Here is a 21180-nt window from a genome sequence, read left to right as displayed (position 1 = left end):
GCAGGTAGACTGGATGTTCAGAAGTCAGTAAACGGGGTGAGTGATGTGGCAGGGTGGGGGTGATTTTTGACTCAGTGGGCTCAGAATGCCTTCCAAGGAGGCACTGTGTGAGCCGAGGTTAAGCGGTGTGAGGAGGCAGCCACACGGAGCTGCAGAGAGAACATGCCAGCAGCAGGTGCTCTCCTGTTAAGGCAGAGGTCCCACAAGGGAAATGGCCTTGCATTTTCAAGGAGCAGAAAGGAGGCGGACGGCCAGGGCAGGATATGGCCTTGTCAGGGCCAGGCCAGGCGAGGCAGGAAGGTGTTTTTCTGTTACTGTGAGCCCAGTGGGAAGCCAGGGAACTGACATGGCCTAAGTCACCTTTTCCAAGGAGCCCTCTGATTGCTGTGTTGAAAATGGACTGTCGGGGGCAAGGGTGGAAGCAGGGATGGAGCAAAGTCTCCTACATGAGAGACTCTCCCGCCTTCCTTGGTCACCTGTTCCAGCCAGCAGGTGCTCTCTTGAAGTTTAGCCGTTTTCCTCTTACGTTGTTTGCAAGAAGCCCAAGAACCCTCAGACCCTAAAAGTCCAAGAGAAACCGCCCTTCAGAACTCTTCCCAGGGGGGCATGGAGTTGGCCCCTCCAGTCTGTGCGGCAGAGGCACTCTGAGGCACCATCGGCCCGGGATTTTGATCTCTGACCACGGCATCTGCTACCAGACCTACCCCAACTGCCCCGAGAGAGTGGCGGAAGGAGACCCAAGCCAGGTTCTCAGCCCAGTTCTGTTCCTCACTCGCGGGGATTCCAGGCAAGCCGGTCTCCACTCTGTGCCTCGGTGTCCGCCTCTGGGAAACCATGAGTGGGGCCAGTCATCTTTAAGACTCCACAAGTCCTAACATCCTATTCATCCAAGAGGAGCTGGGTGGAAGGAGAGGGTGCGGCCTGAGCTTCCCACCCCACGCCTGCCCCCACCTTCGGCCCGTCCTTCACTGAGCTGGCTCTGGCTGAGTCGGCCCCACTTCAGACAGAGGGGCCTGGGTGTCCCTACGAGCCCCTTCTCTGCCCCCATCCCCCGCCTGCCCATGTGTTTGGTACCCCCTGGAGCATATTTACGTAAGGCAGAGGAGGGCAGCCGCAGTGGTTAAAAGCAAAACCGAGGGCTCTGTAGCCAGACTGCCTGGCTCACACTTTGGCCCTCCCACTTTTGATCTGTGTGACTTTAGGGGACTTCCTTAGGCTCTGATTCCATTTTCTTATCTGCAAAATAGAGAAAATAATAGTATCTACCTCACGGGGCTGTTATGAGGACTAAATGAGTTCCTGTGTGTTTTGAACGGTACCTGGCCCATAGAAAGCTCTCTTTCTGAGTTAACTCCCAGCCCTGGGAGAGATGTGTATTATTTTGCCTTTTCTACAGAGGAGGAGGGGCTTAGGGGTCTTGTCCAAGGTCACACAGCTAGTGGGTGGCAGAGCTTGGCCTTGAACTCTCGATCCTGTGCTTCTTGCATGTGCTGTGGGGCTCCCCACTCTCCCTCCTCTGTTTTCCAAACCCTGACGATTTTCACCTCCCACCGCTGGTGAGGAGAGGAGCTGACGCCGCAGCATAGACACGACATAGACACGAGTGGGCGCGTCGGGTTACAGCTGTCACCTATGGGGAAAACGGCCCTGAGCGGGGCCTTCAGAAGAAGCGAGAACCCTCCCTGCACGTGGACAGAAAGCCATCCATCCTCCTCTGGTGTGAGGCGCGTCACCTCTGGGGGTGCCTTAGGACTAGAGGGTTGAGAATGCAGTCCCACAGGTCAGTCCCACCAAGCGGGTGGGTCCTCCCACCTCCCCACGGCTGGTAGGAGGGTGACGGGGACGGGGACTGCAACACAGAGGTGAACGGGGACACATCTGGCAGGAGCTGATTCCTGTTTCAGGCAGGAGATGACACGATTCATTTTGTTTGAGGGGCATAGAAAAAAAAACTGAGAGAATTACCCACCTCCCCCAGGAGAGAACATCAAATAAATAAATAAAAGAAAGCAAATGACAGGGAGAGAAGGCTACACTGCAGAATGCCGGGTGTGTGCGTGCGTGTGTGTGTGTGTGTGTGTGTGCGCGCGCGCGTGGTGGACAGCGAAGGGGAGGCTGTTCTCGTTCTCCTGCTAATCTTGGTCTTTATTTTTATCCATCGCCCTCATTTTCCATTCCACGTGTGTTCCAGGCCTGTCAGGGAGCTGCAGCCCACAACCTTGTATTTATTTAAATTTATTTTCGCATTTGTTTCTGTTGGTCTGTTTGTCCCAGGCCCTCCCCACGCAGCTCCACCACGGCTGTGCTCCCGGCTGCAGCCTCTCCCTCTGCCTCCCAGAGCTCCTTTCAGTCCGCGAGTTCTGAACCACCCTGGGCACCGCGACCCTGGGTGGAGAAAAACCCACACCTTTATTTTCGCTAAGTTCTAACTGGGCTTTAGCATTCCCTTTAATGACAAATGCAGACACAGACCACGGTGGTGGATGAGCAGTACCCATGGCTCTGACCCTGAGAGAAATCTCAGATATTTTCATATCGCATTACAGGTGAAAACAGGAATCTCAGAATACCATTTACATTCATCGCTACCTTGAAATGACAGCATATCTTAGACCCACCGCGGAATCTCATTTGTATAATGCATTCTGAAGTACGTACACGACTATAACAACCTTTTAAAAATACTTTGATAACTGTATTTCAAAATAATTAGTTGACTTTGTGGTCCCGTGTATTTTGTTTTATGGAATTAAAAAAATTCCTCTGAGAAGGGGGTTCATGGGCTTCCCCAGACTGTCAGAGGGGTCCATGGCACAAACAGATGAGAAACTCCTCCTCAGTCCCTGTCCTCGCTAACCGTGACCCTGCCTCAGCCCCCTCCCTGGGCTTGTGCTGCCTGGCTGACATTCCATCAGTCCTTAGCGTTGGCATCCAGGTGGGGTGGGGCAGGTGGGAGCAGGGAGGAGATAAGGCCCCTGGCTCCATGTCACTTGTTCAGCTGAGGGTGCATTTTCCAGCTCTGGACCCTCCAGGCCACGGTTCTGCTGGGCCCCAGAAATCTACACCCCAGCATCTACTTTGTGGGAGAGCATAGATACATGTCCTTGCCAGCCCAGACAGTCATTGTAGTTGCCCCAAACTCTCCCTACCCACTGATGTGACCCAGGGCACAGACCTCCGTTTTCCTATTTCCTAAGCAATTAGAAAGCAAATCTAGAACCAGTGAAGAGAAGCAGGGGAGAGAGGGAGGGCAGGCTGCCAGCGTCCCTGGGGGTGTGTGTCGGGTTTCCCATTCGGTGGATGTGTGATTATCCCATTATCCAGACCCTTCCTTCTCCTCCAAGGAGGAGATAACTGGGATCTGGCTGGAAAAAGGAAGTGTGTGGAAAGCCCCCGCCATCCTGTACCTCGCACCCAGCCTGTGATTTCATCAATGAAGTCACGTGGAGAGAAGGTAGGGGGTGAGGGCACTTGTCCAGGGAGCAACCAAGGCAAGGCATGCGGAGAAGTGGAGTGTGCATCACCTCACCCCATGCGCTAGGCCAGGGGGGCCCATCTTGGCTGCTCTTATTTCTGAAAGGTTTTCTGGTGATGCAGACCCTGTAACAGGGTTAAGTGTCCACCCAAAGCAATGTCTACACAGCCAGGGCCTAGGATCCTTGGTGCCTGGGTGAGCATCTCTCTGCATCTCTGTTCCCCACACCCCTGCCTGGCAGTGGGCAGGGGGTCGTTTGCAAGGCCTCACTGTCTCACAGCTGTAATATGTCAGCTCAGATTTCTAGGGTTCCTCCCCTAAGATTTAGGCTCTCCAGGAAAATATCTGTTGACTTCAAAGCAAAGCCGTCCTGGAAGGGAAGCTGGGGGGAGCAGGACAGGCCTATCTGCGCCTTTTCCCATTAATTTCTCCCCAGTTGCCTTCGCTGAGGCTCTTATTATGATGATGATGATTATTAAGATTTTTCTGTCCACGGCTGCATCCCATGGTGTGATTCCTCCCAGCATGCTAAGCTCTAGCCTCCCTGAGGACCAGAGGGTGTCCTCTGCCGTGATTCAGACACCTAATTTAGTGCCGTCGTAAATCTAATTAGCATGCTATGTACACAGAGCCCGTGGCCCTGGCAGGGGGTGTGAAGCAGGGCCTGGTTGGCAGCCGCAGTGCCAGCACCGTCCCTCACCCCTCCCCACCCCGCTCCCGCGGCTCCCGGCCACGAGTACCCTCTGGTGGTGGGAGTTCATCTTTCATGTTGGATTTGCGGCATGTTCCCCCTTCACCCACGTCCCTGGCGGTCTCCTCCCCACACCCGCCACCACCCACACTTGTGAACAGACCTGGCACCGTGGGAAGTAGTGGAATCGTTTTACCCTCAGAGTCATGCTCCCTGAAAACAGCAGCTGGTCTTCCTGAAGATCCCCCCCTGGGAATCAGGAGCAGAGCTTGCAAACTAGCCCTCTGTCCCTTTTCCTCTCTCTGTCACCTCTTGGCTGGCTCCTGCCCTCCCAGCTTCCCCTTCACTGTGGGTGCCGGTGAGCCCAGTTTCACCCTAGAATGTGGTGTCTTCCTCCCACCCCCCACCCCCGCCTGCCCTATTTACCACCCCCCACTGTGATGCCCTGACAGTAACAGGTGGTGTGTCCTGTCTTCCCCTGTCATGAAGGGTAGGGGAAGCACAGCTCAGCTGGGAGTTGTGCCTGTGTGTCTTACCCCACCGCCATGATTACGGGCTGTGAAATACACTAGTCAACAAGTAGCAGGAACCACAGAGTCCTGCTGGGCAGCTGTGGTGAGGGTGGGCCACCGAGGGGCACAGGAGCCCCCTCCCCAGAGCCCACACCTGGCTCTGCTTTCCTGGGCTCCTGCTAACTCCATCCCCTGAAGAGGGAGAGTGGTGCAGGGGCGGGCTGGGGAGCAGAGGGGCAAGGCCTTTCGTGGCAAGGCAAGATGTCATGGCTGTGCTGCTGCTGTCCATGAAGGCTTGGGGCAGACCCTCCCTGCTGCCTCTCCAGGCCTCAGTTTCTCCATCTGTTAACAAGGAATTGAGAGTGAGAAGAAGTTTTCAGCATCAAGGTTGTCATATGTTTACATCCTGGGTTAGAAAGTACAGAGCATGTTTTCCCCTCCTTGATCCCGACAGGTGCTAGTGTCAACAGCACGAGATATCTCTGCTGGAAGCCTTTTAAGGAAGGTCACAGAGCTCGGGAAAGTGTACCTGACAGCCAGGTATGCAGGCACAGTAACAGGCGCCCAGGGGGTGGGAAGAAGAAAGAGATGCCCTGGGAGTTCCTGCCTTCATTTATTCAACAAATATTTGTTGAGCACCTACTAGGTGCCAGATGCTATTCTAGGAACCACTCAGCAGCTTACAGTCCAATGGTGCCAGACTAAAGAAACAAACAAATGGATATTCCTTCAGGTGGTGATAGGAGCCCCAGAGGAAAATCAAGCCAGATAGGGGGTTGGAGGGAGTGCTGGGGAGGGGTAGGACGGCCACAGGAGGCCTCCCCGATAAGGTGACATCTGAGGAGAGCCTGAGGCCGAGGTGAGGGGAGCCCTGCAGATACCTGGTGGAAGAGCATTCCAGGCAGAGGGAAGAGCAGAGGGGGCCCTGAGGCAGAGTGTGCCTGTGTGTCCACGGCCAGGAGGCAGGTCAGAGAGGGGCGGCTCGGTCAGGGCTCACTCTCAGAGTGACACAGGAAGCCACCCGAGGGGAACCAGCAGGCAGCGATGTGATGTACGTGAAGTTTCAAAAGGATGCTCTGGAGACGACCCAGATGTCTGTCCATCAGCTGCTGAATGGGTAAAGAAAACGTGGTGCCTCCACACCTCACACTGTTGCTCACACGTGACAGGAAAGAGACGCAGGCGACGACAGGGACGGACCTCGAGAGCATTGTGCTGAGTGACAAAAGGCCATCATCGTGTGATGCCATAGATAGGAAATGCCCAGAAGAGGCAAGTCCATGCAGACAGAAAGCGGATTAGTGGTTGCCAGGGGCTGGGGGAGGGGAGGGGGAGTGACTGCTTAATGGATACAGAGCTCCGTTTTAGGGTGATGACAATGTTTTGGAACTAGATAGCAGCGGTTGCACAACCTAGTGAAGATCATAGTAAATAAAAAGCATAGACTTGTACACTGCAAAGTGATTAGAATGGTGACTTTTATGTGAATTTTACCTCAATTAAAAAAAATTATTTTTAAAAAAGGCAGCTCTGGCTGCCGGGGTAGGGGTGGCCATTCTTGGCAGTCACTCAGATGGGGCCGGGTGGCGGAGGCGCGTGGAGGGTGAGAAGTGGTCGGCTGCTGCATCTATTCTGAAGGGGAGTCGACAGATTCGCTGATGTGGGGGGAGGCAGGAGGGAGTTAGGAATGACTGCACAAGGTGTTTGGCCTGAGCAGTTAGAAAAATGGAGTTCTTACTTCCTGATACGGCAAAGCAGTCGATTTGGCGAGGGGATGATGGAATCCGCAGGTTAGCTTTCAACATGTTACGTTTGACGTGCTTGTTAGACTCCCAAATGGAAATGCCAGGAAGGCAGATGGGTCGTGCTGCTAGGTGTCTAGCAAGCAGCTTGGGGTGGGGGCCCCTGGCTTGTAGCATTTGGTGTTCTCCGTGGTGGAAATACTCCTCTGCGTGTCCCAGCAGCCCCAGCCCCCACTGTGGGGACCCAGGCTGGAGGTGGAAATGGAAGTGTCACCAACATCTGGGTTGTATTTAAAGCCAAGGGTCTAGCTGGGCTCCCGTGGGGAAGGGGTGTGGATAGAATGGAGAGGTGGAGGGGGGGGGCTGGGCAGCCCGGATAGCCTAATGACTCAGGTTGGGGGAGAAGAGGAGGACTGAGGAGCTGCCCCCGGGGGAAGGCAGGGAGGGCCAAGAGGGAGCACCTAAGAACAGCAGGGTGATTGAGATGAAGGAGGGGGTGGGGTGCCCTGGAACAGAGGCAGGACTCAGAAGATGGAGGCAGCCCTAACATCTATCAATAGTCGCAAATTAGCACGCATCTCTGGGTTTGCTTCTCTGCTTTCAGTATAATGCCTTATTTTGATTGCCCTCATTAGGGAATGTCCAAACCTGCTAACATTTACTGAGCAGGCTTTTTTTTTTTTAATCCACTTGGCTTCCTCCTCCACCTGCCTCCAAAGCCCTGCTCTGGCACACCGGGTGGCCAGCTTTCTCACAGGGCTGCAGGATGCACCCCCCACCGCCCGGCGCCTCTGGGGTCCGTGCAGATATGCCAACTAGTCCTACAGGGACTGTGCTTAAATAAGCAGATCACTAAGGCTAAGTGAGAATCAGATGAATCTCAAAGGCATTATGCTGAGTGCCAGAGCCCCATGTCAAATGCTATGTTCTGCACGTGGATGACATTCTCAAAATGACAAAATTATAGTGACAAAGAAGAGATCAGAGGTTGCCAGGGGTTAGGGGTGGGAGAGGGGTGATTGTAAAGAGATGGGACAAGGGAGTTTTTTGGAGTGGTGGAACTGTTCTGCATCCTGGTTCGAGGGGGTGGGTAATGCATCTACGCATGTGTTAAACTTCATGGAACTGTATACCAAAAACGGTCAGTTTTACTGCATGTTAATTAAGAAAATAAATTATAAATTATTAAAGATCTTCCCACCCACCCCCCAAAAAGGATGAAGTGGAAGGTACCAGCATAAACAGCAACACTGGTGGATTTTTAGACTAACATGGCATCATCCTTCTCTCCACTGTCATTAAGTCACCAAGTATGTAATAAGCACCACCCCCCCATATAGCCAGAAAGGTAGGCTGGAGGGCCTTGAATGCTGCTGTGTGTTTGACCCTAATTCTGCAGGCACTTGGGAGCTATAGATGGCCCTTGAGCACCAGTGATGTCCTCAGAGCTGTGCTTTAGGTCGATCACTCTGGACACATGGAGAATGGGGGTAATGAATGAGGGTGAGGGCAGAGAGCATGGGTGGGTGGGGACTGGGCCAGGGGTCAGGCCTGCTTGGATGTGGGGTCTGTGGGAAAGGCAGGGGTTGGGATGAGGTTGGAGTCTGGAGTCCTAGCAGTGACAATGACAGAAGCTCAAAGGGGCAGGGGCTAGATGGAGAAGATGGGAGCTGCCACCACCCTGATGGCAGTGGCCAGGCCTCCCTGGTCTCATCTCTACCACAGCTTATCTCCTCACTGAATGCCACCCATCCACCCTGCCGCTCTCTCTCCAAGTCTCTGAATCTGATCCTCTCTCTCTTTCTCTCCCCCTCCCTCTCTCTCTTCCTCCTTCCCACCTTAGTCCACTTTCTGTTGCTTGCAACAGAATACCTGAAACTGAGTAATTTATAAGAAACAAAATTTCTTACAGTTCTGGAGGCTGCAAAGTCCAAAGTCAAGGGGCTGCACCCAGTGACTGGCTATCTTGCTGGTGGGGACCCTCCGCAGTCCCGAGGCAGCACAGCGCAACACATGGCAGGGGGCTGAGCATGCTAAGTGCTAGCTCAGGTCTCTCTTCCTCTTATAAAGCTTCCAGTCCTCCTCCCAGGATAACCCATTAATCCATTAACCTATTAATCCATTAATCTGTGAATGGATTAATCCACTCACCAGGGCAGAGCCCTCATGATCCAATCACCTCTTAAAGGCCCCACTTCTCAATACTGCCACTTGCAGGATTAAGCTTCAACTTGAGTTTTGGAGAGGACATTCAAACCATAGCACCACCCTTCCTCCTCTGTGTCTGTGTCTCCTGCATTTTTTTCTCACATCTGCACGTTCACAGATGAGCACACACACACCTCGTTCATTCATGCATTCATCCCTTTGTCCATTCACCAGTAGCTACCCCGTATATGGAATGTGTCAAGTAGGAGGGGCCCAGAGGCAGCTGAGTGACAAGGAGGGCTGCACCAGGTATGGTCACCCCTCCATCTGAGCCTAGTGCCTGTCCCAGCCCAGGACCCATTTCTTAGGGCATTTGTGGTGTCTTTGTTCACTGGGAAGGGGACCCAGGGCTCAGCAACTCCCCCTTGGCAGAGGGCCAGGAAGGGGAGAGAGATGAAATCACCCACCCGCTCTTGGCTTCCTGGACCCCAGGACACCAGGTTCCTGGCCTCCTATGGCAATGGGATCCCTCATTTTGAAAGGCCGCCCAGAGAGGGCAAACAGTTTGCCTGAGGTCGCAAAGCAGGTCAGCTCCAGGGCTCCTCCTCCTCTCCTGCCCCCTCCACTCCTCTCCACCCCTAAAGGCAGGGGGAAGATGGACTCGCTCTTAGAGGAGAGACAGTGGAATACAAAGCGGTATGATTAGCAGCTGGCCGTGTCCTCCTCCTGATTTCCATAAGGCGTTTAGATTTCTTTGCCTGGCCACACATCTCCCTCTGTGGGAGCAGGGAAAGAGTTTACCGTGGTAAATAGACAGCGCCAGGCAGCTGCTGAGTGGGAGCGCCAGCTCCCGGCTCCGCACTCTGCCCTCCCTGCTCCTTGTCCAGAGGCCCCTAGAGGGCTGGCCAGAAAGCAGACCCCGGGATAGCCAGGAGGCCAGCGAGGCCAGCGACTGTCCCGTCAGGCCTGTGATCCTCCCCAGAAGGGTCCCCAGAGGGAGGAGTGGGACCCGATGCACACCCTTTTCTCCTGTATCTGGACTCTCCTCCCTGCATCTGTGAGGACACTGACACCCCATTTTAGCCCCCACCCCAACCCCGGCCAAAACTGAAGTGCAGAGTTTTGCCAGTGGAGTGAGGGAAGGGGTTGAGGCCAGGCATAGGGGTGAGGTTCAAATTGGCAGATTCAGATTAGAAGGCCAGACCTTAGAGTTAGAAATATGGCCACCTGTGCTGGGAGACAAGCCCGGGTTGCAGGACAGGGCCACACGGAAGGGATGGTAGAGCTTTCCACGTAGGGCAGGTGCCTTCCAACCAGGGTCCCACGCTGGAGGGAGGCAGGGAGGGACATGGCCTGGCTCCCCTGTGATCATGGGGGCGGGGGTTGGGGAGCAGAGCATGGCCTCCTAGGATCGGGAACTTGGGCCTCATAAATCCTATGTGGCCACCCCTGTCCTCTGCTCATGAATTACCAGCCCAGGTGGCTGTGGCAGCAGCTGCTGTATCTGGGACTGGAAAGGTCCCTGCGTCACCTGGGTCTTCCACATAAAGCTTGCCCTTTGGCCCTGCCCACAGGCACTGCTGAGGAGAGCCTACCCCTCCTACCAGCCCCCAAGGCCACTTCATCTCAGCGAGCTCCCACTGGGCTGATGGCTCTGGTCACTAGAGGCCCAGGGCAGCCCAGAGATTTGAACCCCACCAGAAGTGGCTATTTGCTTAAGGCATAGAAATGAAGCCAGAGTGCAGTTCCCGCTTGGAGATGGGTCCAGTTAACTTTGTTTTATCCTTCAGACATGGGTGGCACCTATGACCCCCTAGACAGGACCCACCCAGAGCATTGCTCAGCTGTGTGCCCATCCTTCCTGGCAGAGGACCAGCTCCTTTACGTGTGTGCTGTGTGAGACGTGAGTCCCTGGAGTCAGAGCAGCTTTTGGGGAGCCCCTGCAGAAAACTGGGGCTAGTGTGGTGGAGACTAGATCTGCAGAACCCTTTGCTTTCTGTACCAAGTGCTTGATCCCGTAGCTGCACCTGGCCTGCACCTGGCCAGCAATGCCAACTGCCCCCTGCTGGGCCCTCACAGACAGGCCTCCCTATCAGCTGCCCTCGATTACCTGTGACTGTCCAAGTTACAGCACTCCTCCACCTCCAGGGATTCCCCCAAGCCTCAGGCAAACCAGGACAGCTGGTCACCTGGGGGCAGTGCCCCACCATTTCTGATTCAAGCCTGAGAGGTGACCCACTACTGGAGTAGAAAAACCCAAGCTCTGAGCCAGAAAAACCTGGAATGCAGGAGAGAGAGACAGCAGGGCTGAGCTATGAACCATGTGATGTGGGCTTGGCTGGGTCCCTGGAGTTGGGTTCTGTGTCCAGGAAAGGGGTTAGGGAGACACAGGAGACAGGTGGCAAGGTGTAGTGGGCTTTGAAAGTGTGAGATCCCATAGGGCACGGGGGTGGTAGACTACAAATTAGGAAAACAGAAGAATCTTCCCTCATTTGCCTTATGCAAGTACCCAGTGCATGTTGGAATTCACTTTCCAGAAGAGGAGGCTGGCTCCAGGGCTGACCAAAGGGAGGTGGGAGGTGTGCATGAGCAGGTGAGGAGTACCTGCCGGCCTTGTGCCCACTTCTATGGACAGATAATTGACATCTGCAATGAAAATGATGGCTCTCTGGTATTCTTCCCCAAAAGTGCCAGCTGCCAATCGGATTGAATTAGATTTCACAGGGGTTTTTGCAATACATGGAATTCACCAGCAAATTACTCTTAAAGAGGGAAAATCAATCATTTGGAGCAGAGATAAGCTGAAGGCAAGGCAGCCTCGGATTGATCCCGTCTCTGCAGGCGTGTGTGGAATTCAACAGATAACCTGGGGAGAGGAGGAAGGGGAGGCGGGCAGACAGGGGCAGAATGGGGTAGGGAGGGAAGGGGGAACGGAGAAAGTGGTGGGGAGGAAGGTGGAAAGGGAAGAGAGGATGTCTTAGACCATTCAGGCTGCTGTAACAAGCTACCGGAGACTGACTGGGTGGCTTATAGACCTCAGAAACTTCCCTCTCTCCATTCTGGAGTCTGGGAAGTCCAAGACCAAGGCGCTGGTAGATTCAGTGTCTGGTGAGAGCCTGCTTCCTGGTTCACAGATGCTGTCTTCTTACTGTGTCCCCAGGCAGGATGGGCAAGGGTCACTCTGGGGTCCCTTTATAAGGGCACTAATCCCATTCATTAGTACTTTGCCCTCATGATCTCCCAAAGGCCCCACTCTCCTTGGGGGTTAGGATTTCAACATATGAATGGGGGGGGACACAAGCATTCAGTCTATAGGGGAAGAGAGGAAGTGAGGGGAAGATAAAGGAGAGAAAAGAAGAGAAAGACAAAGCAGTGACAGAGAAGGCAAGGAGAGAGGACAAGGGAGCGTGAGGGACAGCAGAGAGATCTCGGGCTGGAGGGGTGGAAAGCAATTGAAAGAGCACAGTGGGTGTTAATGGGCCTTAGAGAATTGCCCAGTCCAAGCTTCGCATTTTGTAGGCCCAGAGGGGGTGGGGGGGGTGGCAGCATCCTTCACCCCGACGCAGGCCTGAGAGGTGGCCCATGCCCGTGTGGGGAGACCGAGGCTCCAGGAGCCAGACAAGCCTGGAATGCAGACGAGGAAGCAGGGCTGAGCTACAGCCAGCGTGGGCTTGGCTGGGTCAGGCAGGGGCAGGGAAACTCGGTGCCCCCTTAGGTGTGGAGGCCGGAGGGAGAAGCAGCCCCCACGCTTTGACACGAAACAGGAGGGAGAGGCCTGCCCCTGCCCAGGTCCATTTTGCCCTGCCTGATTGGGGTTAATTAAGTGGAAGGACTGACAAAGGCGTGATAAAGAATACATCTTCAATGGACTTTGATTTTCTGCTGCTCAATAGCATGGATCAGACCAACAGAAGGCACAGTGGGTGAGAGGAGGGGACCTACAGCCCCTACCCAGGATGGGCATGGCGGGTCCCCTCACCCCTGTGAGCATCCAAGGCTTTGCCCTCTCTGCCTGCTCCTCTCATTCCCTGCCAGGGTCTAGGAATCAGCCCCTCCCCAGGGGTACTTCCTCCCTTACCGACCCTTCCTAGAACAATAACAGCTCCCCTTTACTGAGCACTTACTCTGTCCCAGGCCCTTGACCAAGACTTGGCAGCTCACCCACAACAGCCCTATCGGGTAGGCTTCATTCTTCCTGCTTTGCAGATGAGGTAATTGAGGCTCAAGGAGGTGAAATTGCTTTTGCAAAAATCACACAGCTGAAGGGGGAGCCTGAGTGGGCTCAGGTCTGACTCTAAAAGTTGTGCTTTTAACCACCATTAGTTTAGGGCTTCACACCCTGGAATCTTGGGTCTTGGGGACTCTTTGCTGGCAGGCCTGGGTTCCAGACAGGGTAGGTTTCTCTGAGGGTGGCACTGATTCTGGGGGCCCCTCTCTGCAATCCAGGTCCCCTGCCCTGTTCCCAGCTTGGGCTGAGGGTGTCCCGCCAGCCCACAGTGTCTCCTAGGGGCCTGTTGAGAACACTGACCCTTCTCCCTCACCTCAGCATCCCCCTAGCCCCACCACCCCCACACAGAGATGCCCTTGGTCCGTGCTGCCCCTCTGCGGTCCACTCTGCATTCCTATGACCCTGGTATTTTCTCTTCTGTTGAAAGGAACTAAGGTCCCCTCCAGGGGCACGGTGTAGTTCACAGGGTCCCTTGGCATTTGGGGTACACAAGGCCCCGGCCACCAAGGAATCTCCTGGCTCAGGCAAGAAGACACAATCACATGCTCACAAAATGTGCTGGGGCAAAGAAACAATAGTGCTTTCATTTAACCCTGTGAGGTGTGCTTACTCTCCCCACTTCACAGATGAAGAAACTGAGGCTCCAGGAGCGGGAGTGAGTTGCCTAAGGGCATACAGCTGAGAAGCAACTGAGCCTGTTTGGATCCTGCTCTCTTGCCACTGCAGCACACCACTGGGTCACTAACCCAGGTACCACCCTGACAGATGGCAGAGAGAGAGAGAGGGATGAACAACCTGAGGGGCAAACTGGTGTCTCCGTCAGCAGGGCAGTGCTGGGGGGTGGGGGGAGGCATCTGCAGGCCTCAGGTCCAGGGAGGGAGCCTGGAGGTGGGTCCAGCCTTCCTCCCCTTGAGGGACCAGGTCATCTGCAGGTGCTCAGAGCTCTCAGGTGACATGTGGAAGCCACACTCAAAAAGAAGTCAGGCCACTCCTACCCAGCCTGACAGCAGCAGGGGGCCGGCCTGAAATCCGCAGTCCAGCACAGGGAAAGGCCCGTGTGCCCGTTGTTCAATAACGTAAATCCCACCCTTGCCCCTCCCTCCCACAGCTGGTGTTTGCTGAGGGCCCAGCACATAATAAACGCTCAGTAAATGGCTGCAAAACCCCACGGGGCCAGGCGCTGCGGGGCGGCTGGGACAAGAGCCGCAGAGAGCAGAGGCGGCCGTGCCGGCTGTGGCCGCCCCCAAGGCCCGCGCTCCACCTCCGGGGCGGGGCGGGCGGGCAGGGTTTGGGGAAGCGGGGGGCCAAGCAGCCCCTCCTGGCTGCGGGCTGATAAAGCGCGGCCCCGGCGTGGGGGGAGGTCTGCGGTCACCAGGAGCAAAGTGCCGAAGCCGCAGCCGCGTTTCACGCGTCCTTCCCCTCCCGATAAATAAACGCAGCGAGCCTCGGCGCGGCCTCCCCGCGGGCAGCCGCCGGCTCCCCGGCCCGCGCTCCGCTATCGGCCGTCTCATCGCCTCCCCCCGCTGGAAGAGAATCTAATCCGCGGGCTCCTCTCCACACACACTGGGCTCCTTTTGATGTTCCTCTTTATCTCCCTCCCCAACAAAATCGCCCCTGGACAGCTCCCAGATACCTCCTGCCTCCGCGCCTCGGTCCCACGCAGGCAGCCCCCGAGTGGGACAAGGGCGCCGAGGAGGCCCAGCGGGAGTGAGGGGCCGCGCACCCCGCCCACCCCGCTCCTGACCTTGGTGGGCGCTTGGCCCGGGGGCCTCATTCTGCCCCTTGTGGCGTGGGGGGGGGCTGTGCACCGCGCCCGCTCTTGCGTCGCATTGGGAGCATTGGGAGCTGCGTTCTGTGGCGGGAGGGGGGACAGCCCTTAGGCTTAGAGCTCAGACTCTCCAGGAGGGAGTTCCAGCCCTTCCTCAGCAGCTGTGCAGCTTGAACAGGGCGCTCTCTGGCCTCAGTTTCCTTTTCCAGAAAAGGGGTGGGCTGACACGGATTTACTGAGCTGTTGTTTAGATTCTGGTTAAGGCATGTGAAGCCCATAGTTGGGAGTTGACAAATGCTTGCGTTTAACAAATGCTGTCGTTATAAAAGGCTCCCAGCTGAGGGCTGCAGTCAATGAGGGTTTTGCACCAGCTTAGCGAATGGGGTGAATATCTCTCACACACACATATACTGAGTCGCAAATCAAGTCCAAGCAGGAACTGGCCCTTTGGGCAGGCTCTGGAAGGAGCAGGCTGAGCATTTGAGGTGACCTGGGGTCCTGATGACTGCAGTTGTGAAGGAGAGGGGAGCAGACCTCAGGCATTGAGACCCAGAGCGCTCTCCTGTGGGGTCGGGAAGCTTGTCCCCTCTGGGTACTCCAGCCTCACCAGGTACTTAACCTGAACCTAAGCGAAGCTCACACCATCTCCAGGCGTCCCTGCAGTCCCCCGTGGTCGGCCTCAGCTGGGCGTGATTGGCAATTGGAGCCACCCCAGGCAGCTCGTGGTTCTGTCTTCTCTGCTCACACACTGTATCTTGCAGGTCCATTCTCTCCAGTTCTCAGACTTGCTCGTCCCTGGTATCGCCCATCCCAGTGGTGTTCAGGCCTCAGCGTGCGACAGAATGCCTGGCGGGCTTTCTGAGACAGGGTGCCGGACCCCACCCCCAGAATTTCTGATCTGCACAGCTATCTGGTCGTGGCCCCACATTTGCATTTCTAGCAAGGTCCCAGGTGATGCTGGGAAAACCACTGTTCTACCCTAGCAGTCCTCACCCTTCGGGGAACATTGGCACGAGTAATCTGAAGAGCTTAACAGAATCCTGATGCCTTGGTTTCCAGCCCCTCCCCTGGTCTGATTTCCGTGGTCTATGGTGCAGCCTAGGCATGGGGTATTTTAAAGCTGTCCATGTGATTTGGGTATGTGGCCAGTGGAGTCACCACTCTATGCCTGTCCCCTGCTCACCTCTCTGGACTCCTGTGGGTATCTGCAAGCTGCTCTCCCTGCCCCACTGATGTCTTCCAAACCCTGGCTGTGCAGCATGGTTCCCTGGGGACCATGGCAACGATGCAGCTTTCCCAGCCCCCCAGATATTCTGACACAGTGGCTCTGGGCATCTGCATTTCTCTTTAGAGCTCTGCTGGCAGTTCTGATTCTGGGTGAGGGCAGCACTGGTGTGACTTGCACATGGCTCCAAACTTCCCTAACATGGGTCCTGTGCAAATAATAATAAATCATTGATTATTTATTCCCCACTCTGTGCCTTTGCTTAGGCTGGTGGTTCTCAAAGGGTGGTCTTGGATCAGCATCACCTGGAACTTGGTTAAAAATGCAAGTTCACAGCCTCCAACCCAGACCTACAGAATCAGAAATTCCAGGGAAAGGAAGGGGGATGGGAGAGGGTAGCACTCTGCAGTTTAACAAACCCACTGGGTGATTCTGAGACACGCTAAGGATCATGTTTAAAGCCACTTCCTCCACCTGGAATCCCTTCTCTGCTAGTCCAAAAGTGTCCAAAAGTAGTACCTTCCTCCTAATACCAGCTCAAAACTCCCCTTCCTAGGGCAGCCTCCCCTGCTTGGCCTCCCCTGTGGCTCAGCCCAGAGTGCTCAGCTCTGCCATTGCAGTCAGCTCCAGTGACTGACACTGCTGACCGCAGGACCAGTGCATCCCAGGCTGTGCACTCGCGCTGCAGCGGGGGGTGCCCACGCCGACCAGCCCAGCACTTCCTTTGGCCTGGGAAGCTACGCGGGGTTGCGGGAAGGTGCACTGGCCTGGGAGCTGGGCCTGAGCTCGGGCTCTTACCCCTCACTCTGCTGCCAGGTCCCTGTGCAAGCACAGGCAGCTCACTCAACCTCTCTGAGATCCCTTTCCACGGGAGGGGTCTTCATCTCCACCCCATGGCCATGGGAAGAGCTGCTGAAGCCCAGCACCCGCTGAGCACCCGCTGTGTGTCCTCATCTGATGGGGAGTTTACACTGCCCGAGGCACGGTCCACAGCCTCAGGGGGCTCTCGGCCACCCAGAATAACTGCACAGGGGACTGTGTAACCAGGGGATGGAAGCCCTGCAGCCACTAAGGAAAATGAGGCAAATACTTGGTACTTATAAGGTGTTTAGAACAGTGCCTGGCACAGAGCAGGTGCTCCATAAATATGTGCTGTATTGTTTATTGTCCTTGTTAGCATCATCATCGTCATCATCAACTGCATCCATTGCAGTTATGGAGCAATTGCCGAGACATAGTTTTACATGGAAAAAGCCCGACACGGAGCAATGTGTATAGCATGCTACCGTTCGTGTCAAAGAAGGGAGCATATATCATGGTCATATACACTCGGATTTCCTGGGAAAAGAGACCAGGGAATGGGGTGTGATGGCTGCCTCTGGGCTTTTGAGTAGCTGGGCCAGCGGGGAGAGGGAGCCGTGTTGTGTGCCCGTTATGCTTTTTAACTATTGGAAAATTTTCCATGTGTCTGCTTATCATGTCTGTGACATTTTTCATGTTAGGAAAATAAAAACATGACAGTGTTTGGGGCTGTTTCCTGCAGGGGTTTATCCAGGGAGTGGGATGCGGGGTAGGGCACCGCCCTCCCAGCCCATGCTGCAGCCTTCTGGGAGGGAGTGGACAGAGATGAGGGACACGGGCACCCTGCCTTCCTCTGGCCTCCGCACCCATCATGCCCCGCACCTCTTCCTTCTGGGTCCCAGGCTTGTCTCTGTCCTGCTCCACTGCCCAGCACCCCCGCGCAAACACGCGCTGCAGCCATCCGAGGCCAGAGGGGCTGCCCCCCTAGGGCAGGTGTGGTCCTGGGGTCCGCCTCGGGCTTCCCTTCCTTACCTGACCTGGATCTCACCAACTTTTCTCTCCGATTCCTTCCTCCTCTCCGTACCTCTCCGGCTGCTTCTGTCTGTCTCCATATCCTTGACTGCCGACTCCCACTGACAGAATTTGGTAAGTGAGCCTCGGAAGGGCAGGGCCTGGGCTTGGGGAGGACTCCACAGTGGGCTCCCGGGCAGAGGGCGTCAAAGAGGGCACAGCTCGGCCCTCCCTCACCCTCTCTGGCCTGCAGGTCCTGGGGTTGAGGGCCCAAGGTTCAGGGAAGGAGAGGTGTTGGTGTCACCTGTTCAGAGCTGTCGCACTCTACTGGCTTTGGCTATCAGTGCCCCTTCGGGCATTTAATTGGTCCCCTCCACCTGACGGATGGATTCCACACCAGGGAGAACTGGAAACTGTAGCCCGGCAGGCCCAGAGGAGAGTTTCCGCCACAACCCTTGGGGAGCCCCTGCTGCTTGTCTAGACCTCAGAATTGGCAAGAGAGGGCTCAGCTTCCTCCACCCTGCTCAAACCTTCTGTACCAGGGACAGGGCACAGACTCTGAGAAAAACTTAAATCCAGCAAGTGCCCTTATCTTGCCAGTTCTGTAAAATGGAAAAAACTCAGGAGACCAATGGGTAGATATTAACATGCATTCATTCCACAAATGTGTGGCACACTTGTGGGGCAGCTCCAGGGGCGTAAGAATCCAGTAACTCTCAGGCTTCGCTGGGGGTGTCATTTCCTGGCTGAATAGCCTGCCCTAAGTGGGACAGGAACCAGCCTGCAGGGACCATCCCCTTCAGATCATGTAAAGGCTTCTGGGGCCAGGGTTGCCTGGTGTCCCCCATCACCAGGAACAGGTTCCAGAAGGGAGTCCCCAGTATGCCCTGGGCAACCAAGAAGAGAAGCAGGCAGGCTTCCTTTGCCAGCGGCTGGTTTGACAGGAAAGGGCCCAAGTGCAGAGGGGCTGTGCTGGGCACTGGGCAGGGGTGGGCTGGGACCTGCCTGTGGACTGAGAGCCCCGGTTGGTGACCTACCGGGCATCTGCAACAAGGGTCTGGAGGAAGCTCTGGACTGGTTACAAGTCACAGGCCGCCCACCTGGAGGAGTTTGGAGGTGGGGGTAATTTCCCCCATGCAGGCAGGAAAAGGAAGCTGAGTCACATTCCGAGCAGGCCAGACTTCAGGGAGTCAGGAAGCCGCATCTCCCACCTTCAGCGATGGCTCCTCCTCCTGATCTGGGGACTCTAGTAACATGGACACATCACGTGCTTTGAGGATGAGTTGTGGGGTATCTGAGGGCTCTGTGAGCCACAGGCTGGTTAGAATGATCAGAAACACTGAGCTAGAGTGAGGCACCCCACCCCCCAGCTCCTGAAACTATGGCTTGGGCCCTGGGGACACAGCAGAGCCCATGATGGGGTGGCTGCTCCATGCTCAGCCTGGGATCCAGTGTCCTCCAGGGCTGGCCACAGTGTGGGGTATGTGGCAGTTCACTTTGCCACTCGGTCTTCTGGGTTGTTCCATTTCATGTGCAGGCAACCCAGTGTGCTCCCTGAGTGGCTGCTTCCAGAGGAGGAAGGGGGCGCAGCAGCAGCCTCGTCCCTCGTGTCCTCTCCTGTCCAAGCCTGTCGTGGCCACTTAACTGCTTCTCTTCCCTCCATTCCCTTCTTACCCCTTTCTGCCCTTTCCTCCATCTCTCTGCTGGGTCTTGCAGCTGGCGGGTCCCTCCCCAGGTGGGGTTACTGGGGCAGAGAAAGAGGGCAGGAGATGGAAGTGAACCAAGCCATCTGGAGGGGACATTGTGGACATCCAACAGGATGAGGATGGCGAAAAAGCCAGAGGAAAGTTCCAGAGGGCCTAGACACGGGCAGGTGGGGTCTGAGTGCTGGGCCAGGAAAGGCCTGCTCTGCCCCCACCTCACCCACCGCCCCCACAGGGGTAGCTCCCGCTCGCCCTCGGGGGGGCCCTGGCCACCGCGCCCTTTCTGACTGGTTTCTCCTCCATTCTTGACCCAGGGCCTGAACAGCATGTTCGAGGTGTACCTGGTGGGGAACAACTCCCACCACTTCATCATCTCCCCCACCTCCGTCCAAGGGAAGGCGGACATTCGCATGCGGGTGGCCATCCCACTGGACTACGAGACCGTGGACCGCTACGACTTCGACGTAAGCCCCACCCCCACTCCCCAGTCCTTGGGCCGGGTGGGGTGATTTCAGGGGAGTCCGGGTGAGGGGGGTCACACCATTGCCTTAAATCCCGCCTCCGCTGCTCCCCACCTTCCCTTGCGGGTATGACCAGAGAAGCCCCCTGCGAGGTGGCAGGGGCCGGGCCAAGCCTCCCCTTTCCAAGGAGGACAGGAAATGTCCAGGAACTGAGTGGAATTTTACCAGGCACCGTCACGGCTTCAGAACCGCATCAGGAGGCTCTGCTGCCCGTCTCCCAGCCCAGCCCCCATCAGCCCCCTCCCTGGCAGAATCAGCAGCCATCCCTGGCTCTGTAGAGCAGTGACAGAGGGGCTGACAGTAGGACACAGCTGGAATGGGCCGTGGCTCTAACAGGTGCTCTAGGCTGGGACTGGCCCAAGGAGGACTTATGGGGACGAGGGCCCTGGGAACATGTCGGGGCTTACCTGGGCCCCTCCTCTGCACACCAGCTCTTTGCCAATGAGAGCGTGCCCGACCATGTGGGCTATGCCAAGGTGAAGATTGCCCTCATCAACGAGAATGACAACCGGCCCATCTTCAGCCAGCCGCTGTACAACGTCAGCCTATACGAGAACGTCACCATGGGGACTTCCGTGCTGACAGTCCTGGTGAGTCCTCGTTGTCCTACAAGGCCGCTGAGCTCTCTGGGGCAGACCAGAGTGAGGCACCCAGAGGGATTTTGTCCATGGAGTTTGGGCAATTGGGGAAAGGGGTGCCCCCAAGTCCCCAGAGGCTGTGTTTGTTGATGTATGAAGGCTTCTGGGCTCTGTAATGGGGCTCCTTTGGCCTAGGCTGCAACATGGAAAAAGAGCCAACCTGGGGGGTGATAAATTAGGCTGAGGACACTGGTTTTCTGCCTCTTCCCTGAGAAGGACTGAGTGTGGGTGGGTCGGGAGCCCTGGAAGCCCTGGGGGGGTGGGAAGGTACCATCCATCTCCGAGGGGGGCGACCCTCCCTATCTGGGCACAGGCCCCAGAGAAGAACGCGCTCCTTGAGGGTGCCGGATGCCGGTGGCTGGGACTTGCCCTTTGACAAGGGGCCCTCCCAGTGTCCATTTGTATCAGTCGGTACCATTGGTTGCAAGGGACAGAAACCCTGAAGTGGTTCAAGCAAAAAAGGGTTGGCTCATACAACTAAAATGTCTAAGTGATTTCAGGCATGGCTACATCCCAACACTCAATCGTGCCGGAGTCCTGTCTCCAGCTCTGGGCTCTGCTTTTTTGTATTGGCAGAGAGGGACAGCCTCTAGGCTGACTTTTTTCCAATTTATCAACTCTAGTGGGCAAAATTCTTTTTCAGTAGTTCCAGTGGATTCTCATTGGCCCAGCTCTTGGGCCATCCTGGAACCAATTGTGATTCTGGTGTGCCAGGGA

General features: G+C 55.9%; 1 protein-coding gene across 1 annotated transcript in view; it reads left to right on the top strand.

The window, feature by feature from the left end:
* Positions 1-21180, top strand: part of LOC123650386 (cadherin-23-like) — a 294848-nt gene that overhangs the window by 217549 nt on the left and 56119 nt on the right. Inside the window, exons 12-14 of the mRNA XM_045569214.1 lie at positions 17731-17736; positions 19619-19768; positions 20257-20415. Coding sequence (XP_045425170.1) covers positions 17731-17736; positions 19619-19768; positions 20257-20415 — 315 coding nt within the window. The remainder of the gene's footprint in view (positions 1-17730; positions 17737-19618; positions 19769-20256; positions 20416-21180) is intronic.

This window comes from Lemur catta, chromosome 14 (assembly GCF_020740605.2).
Source record: "Lemur catta isolate mLemCat1 chromosome 14, mLemCat1.pri, whole genome shotgun sequence".
Taxonomy (NCBI): Eukaryota; Metazoa; Chordata; class Mammalia; order Primates; family Lemuridae; genus Lemur; species Lemur catta.
The sequence above is the reverse complement of the archived record's forward strand: the minus strand, read 5'-3'. Positions and strand labels throughout refer to the sequence as shown.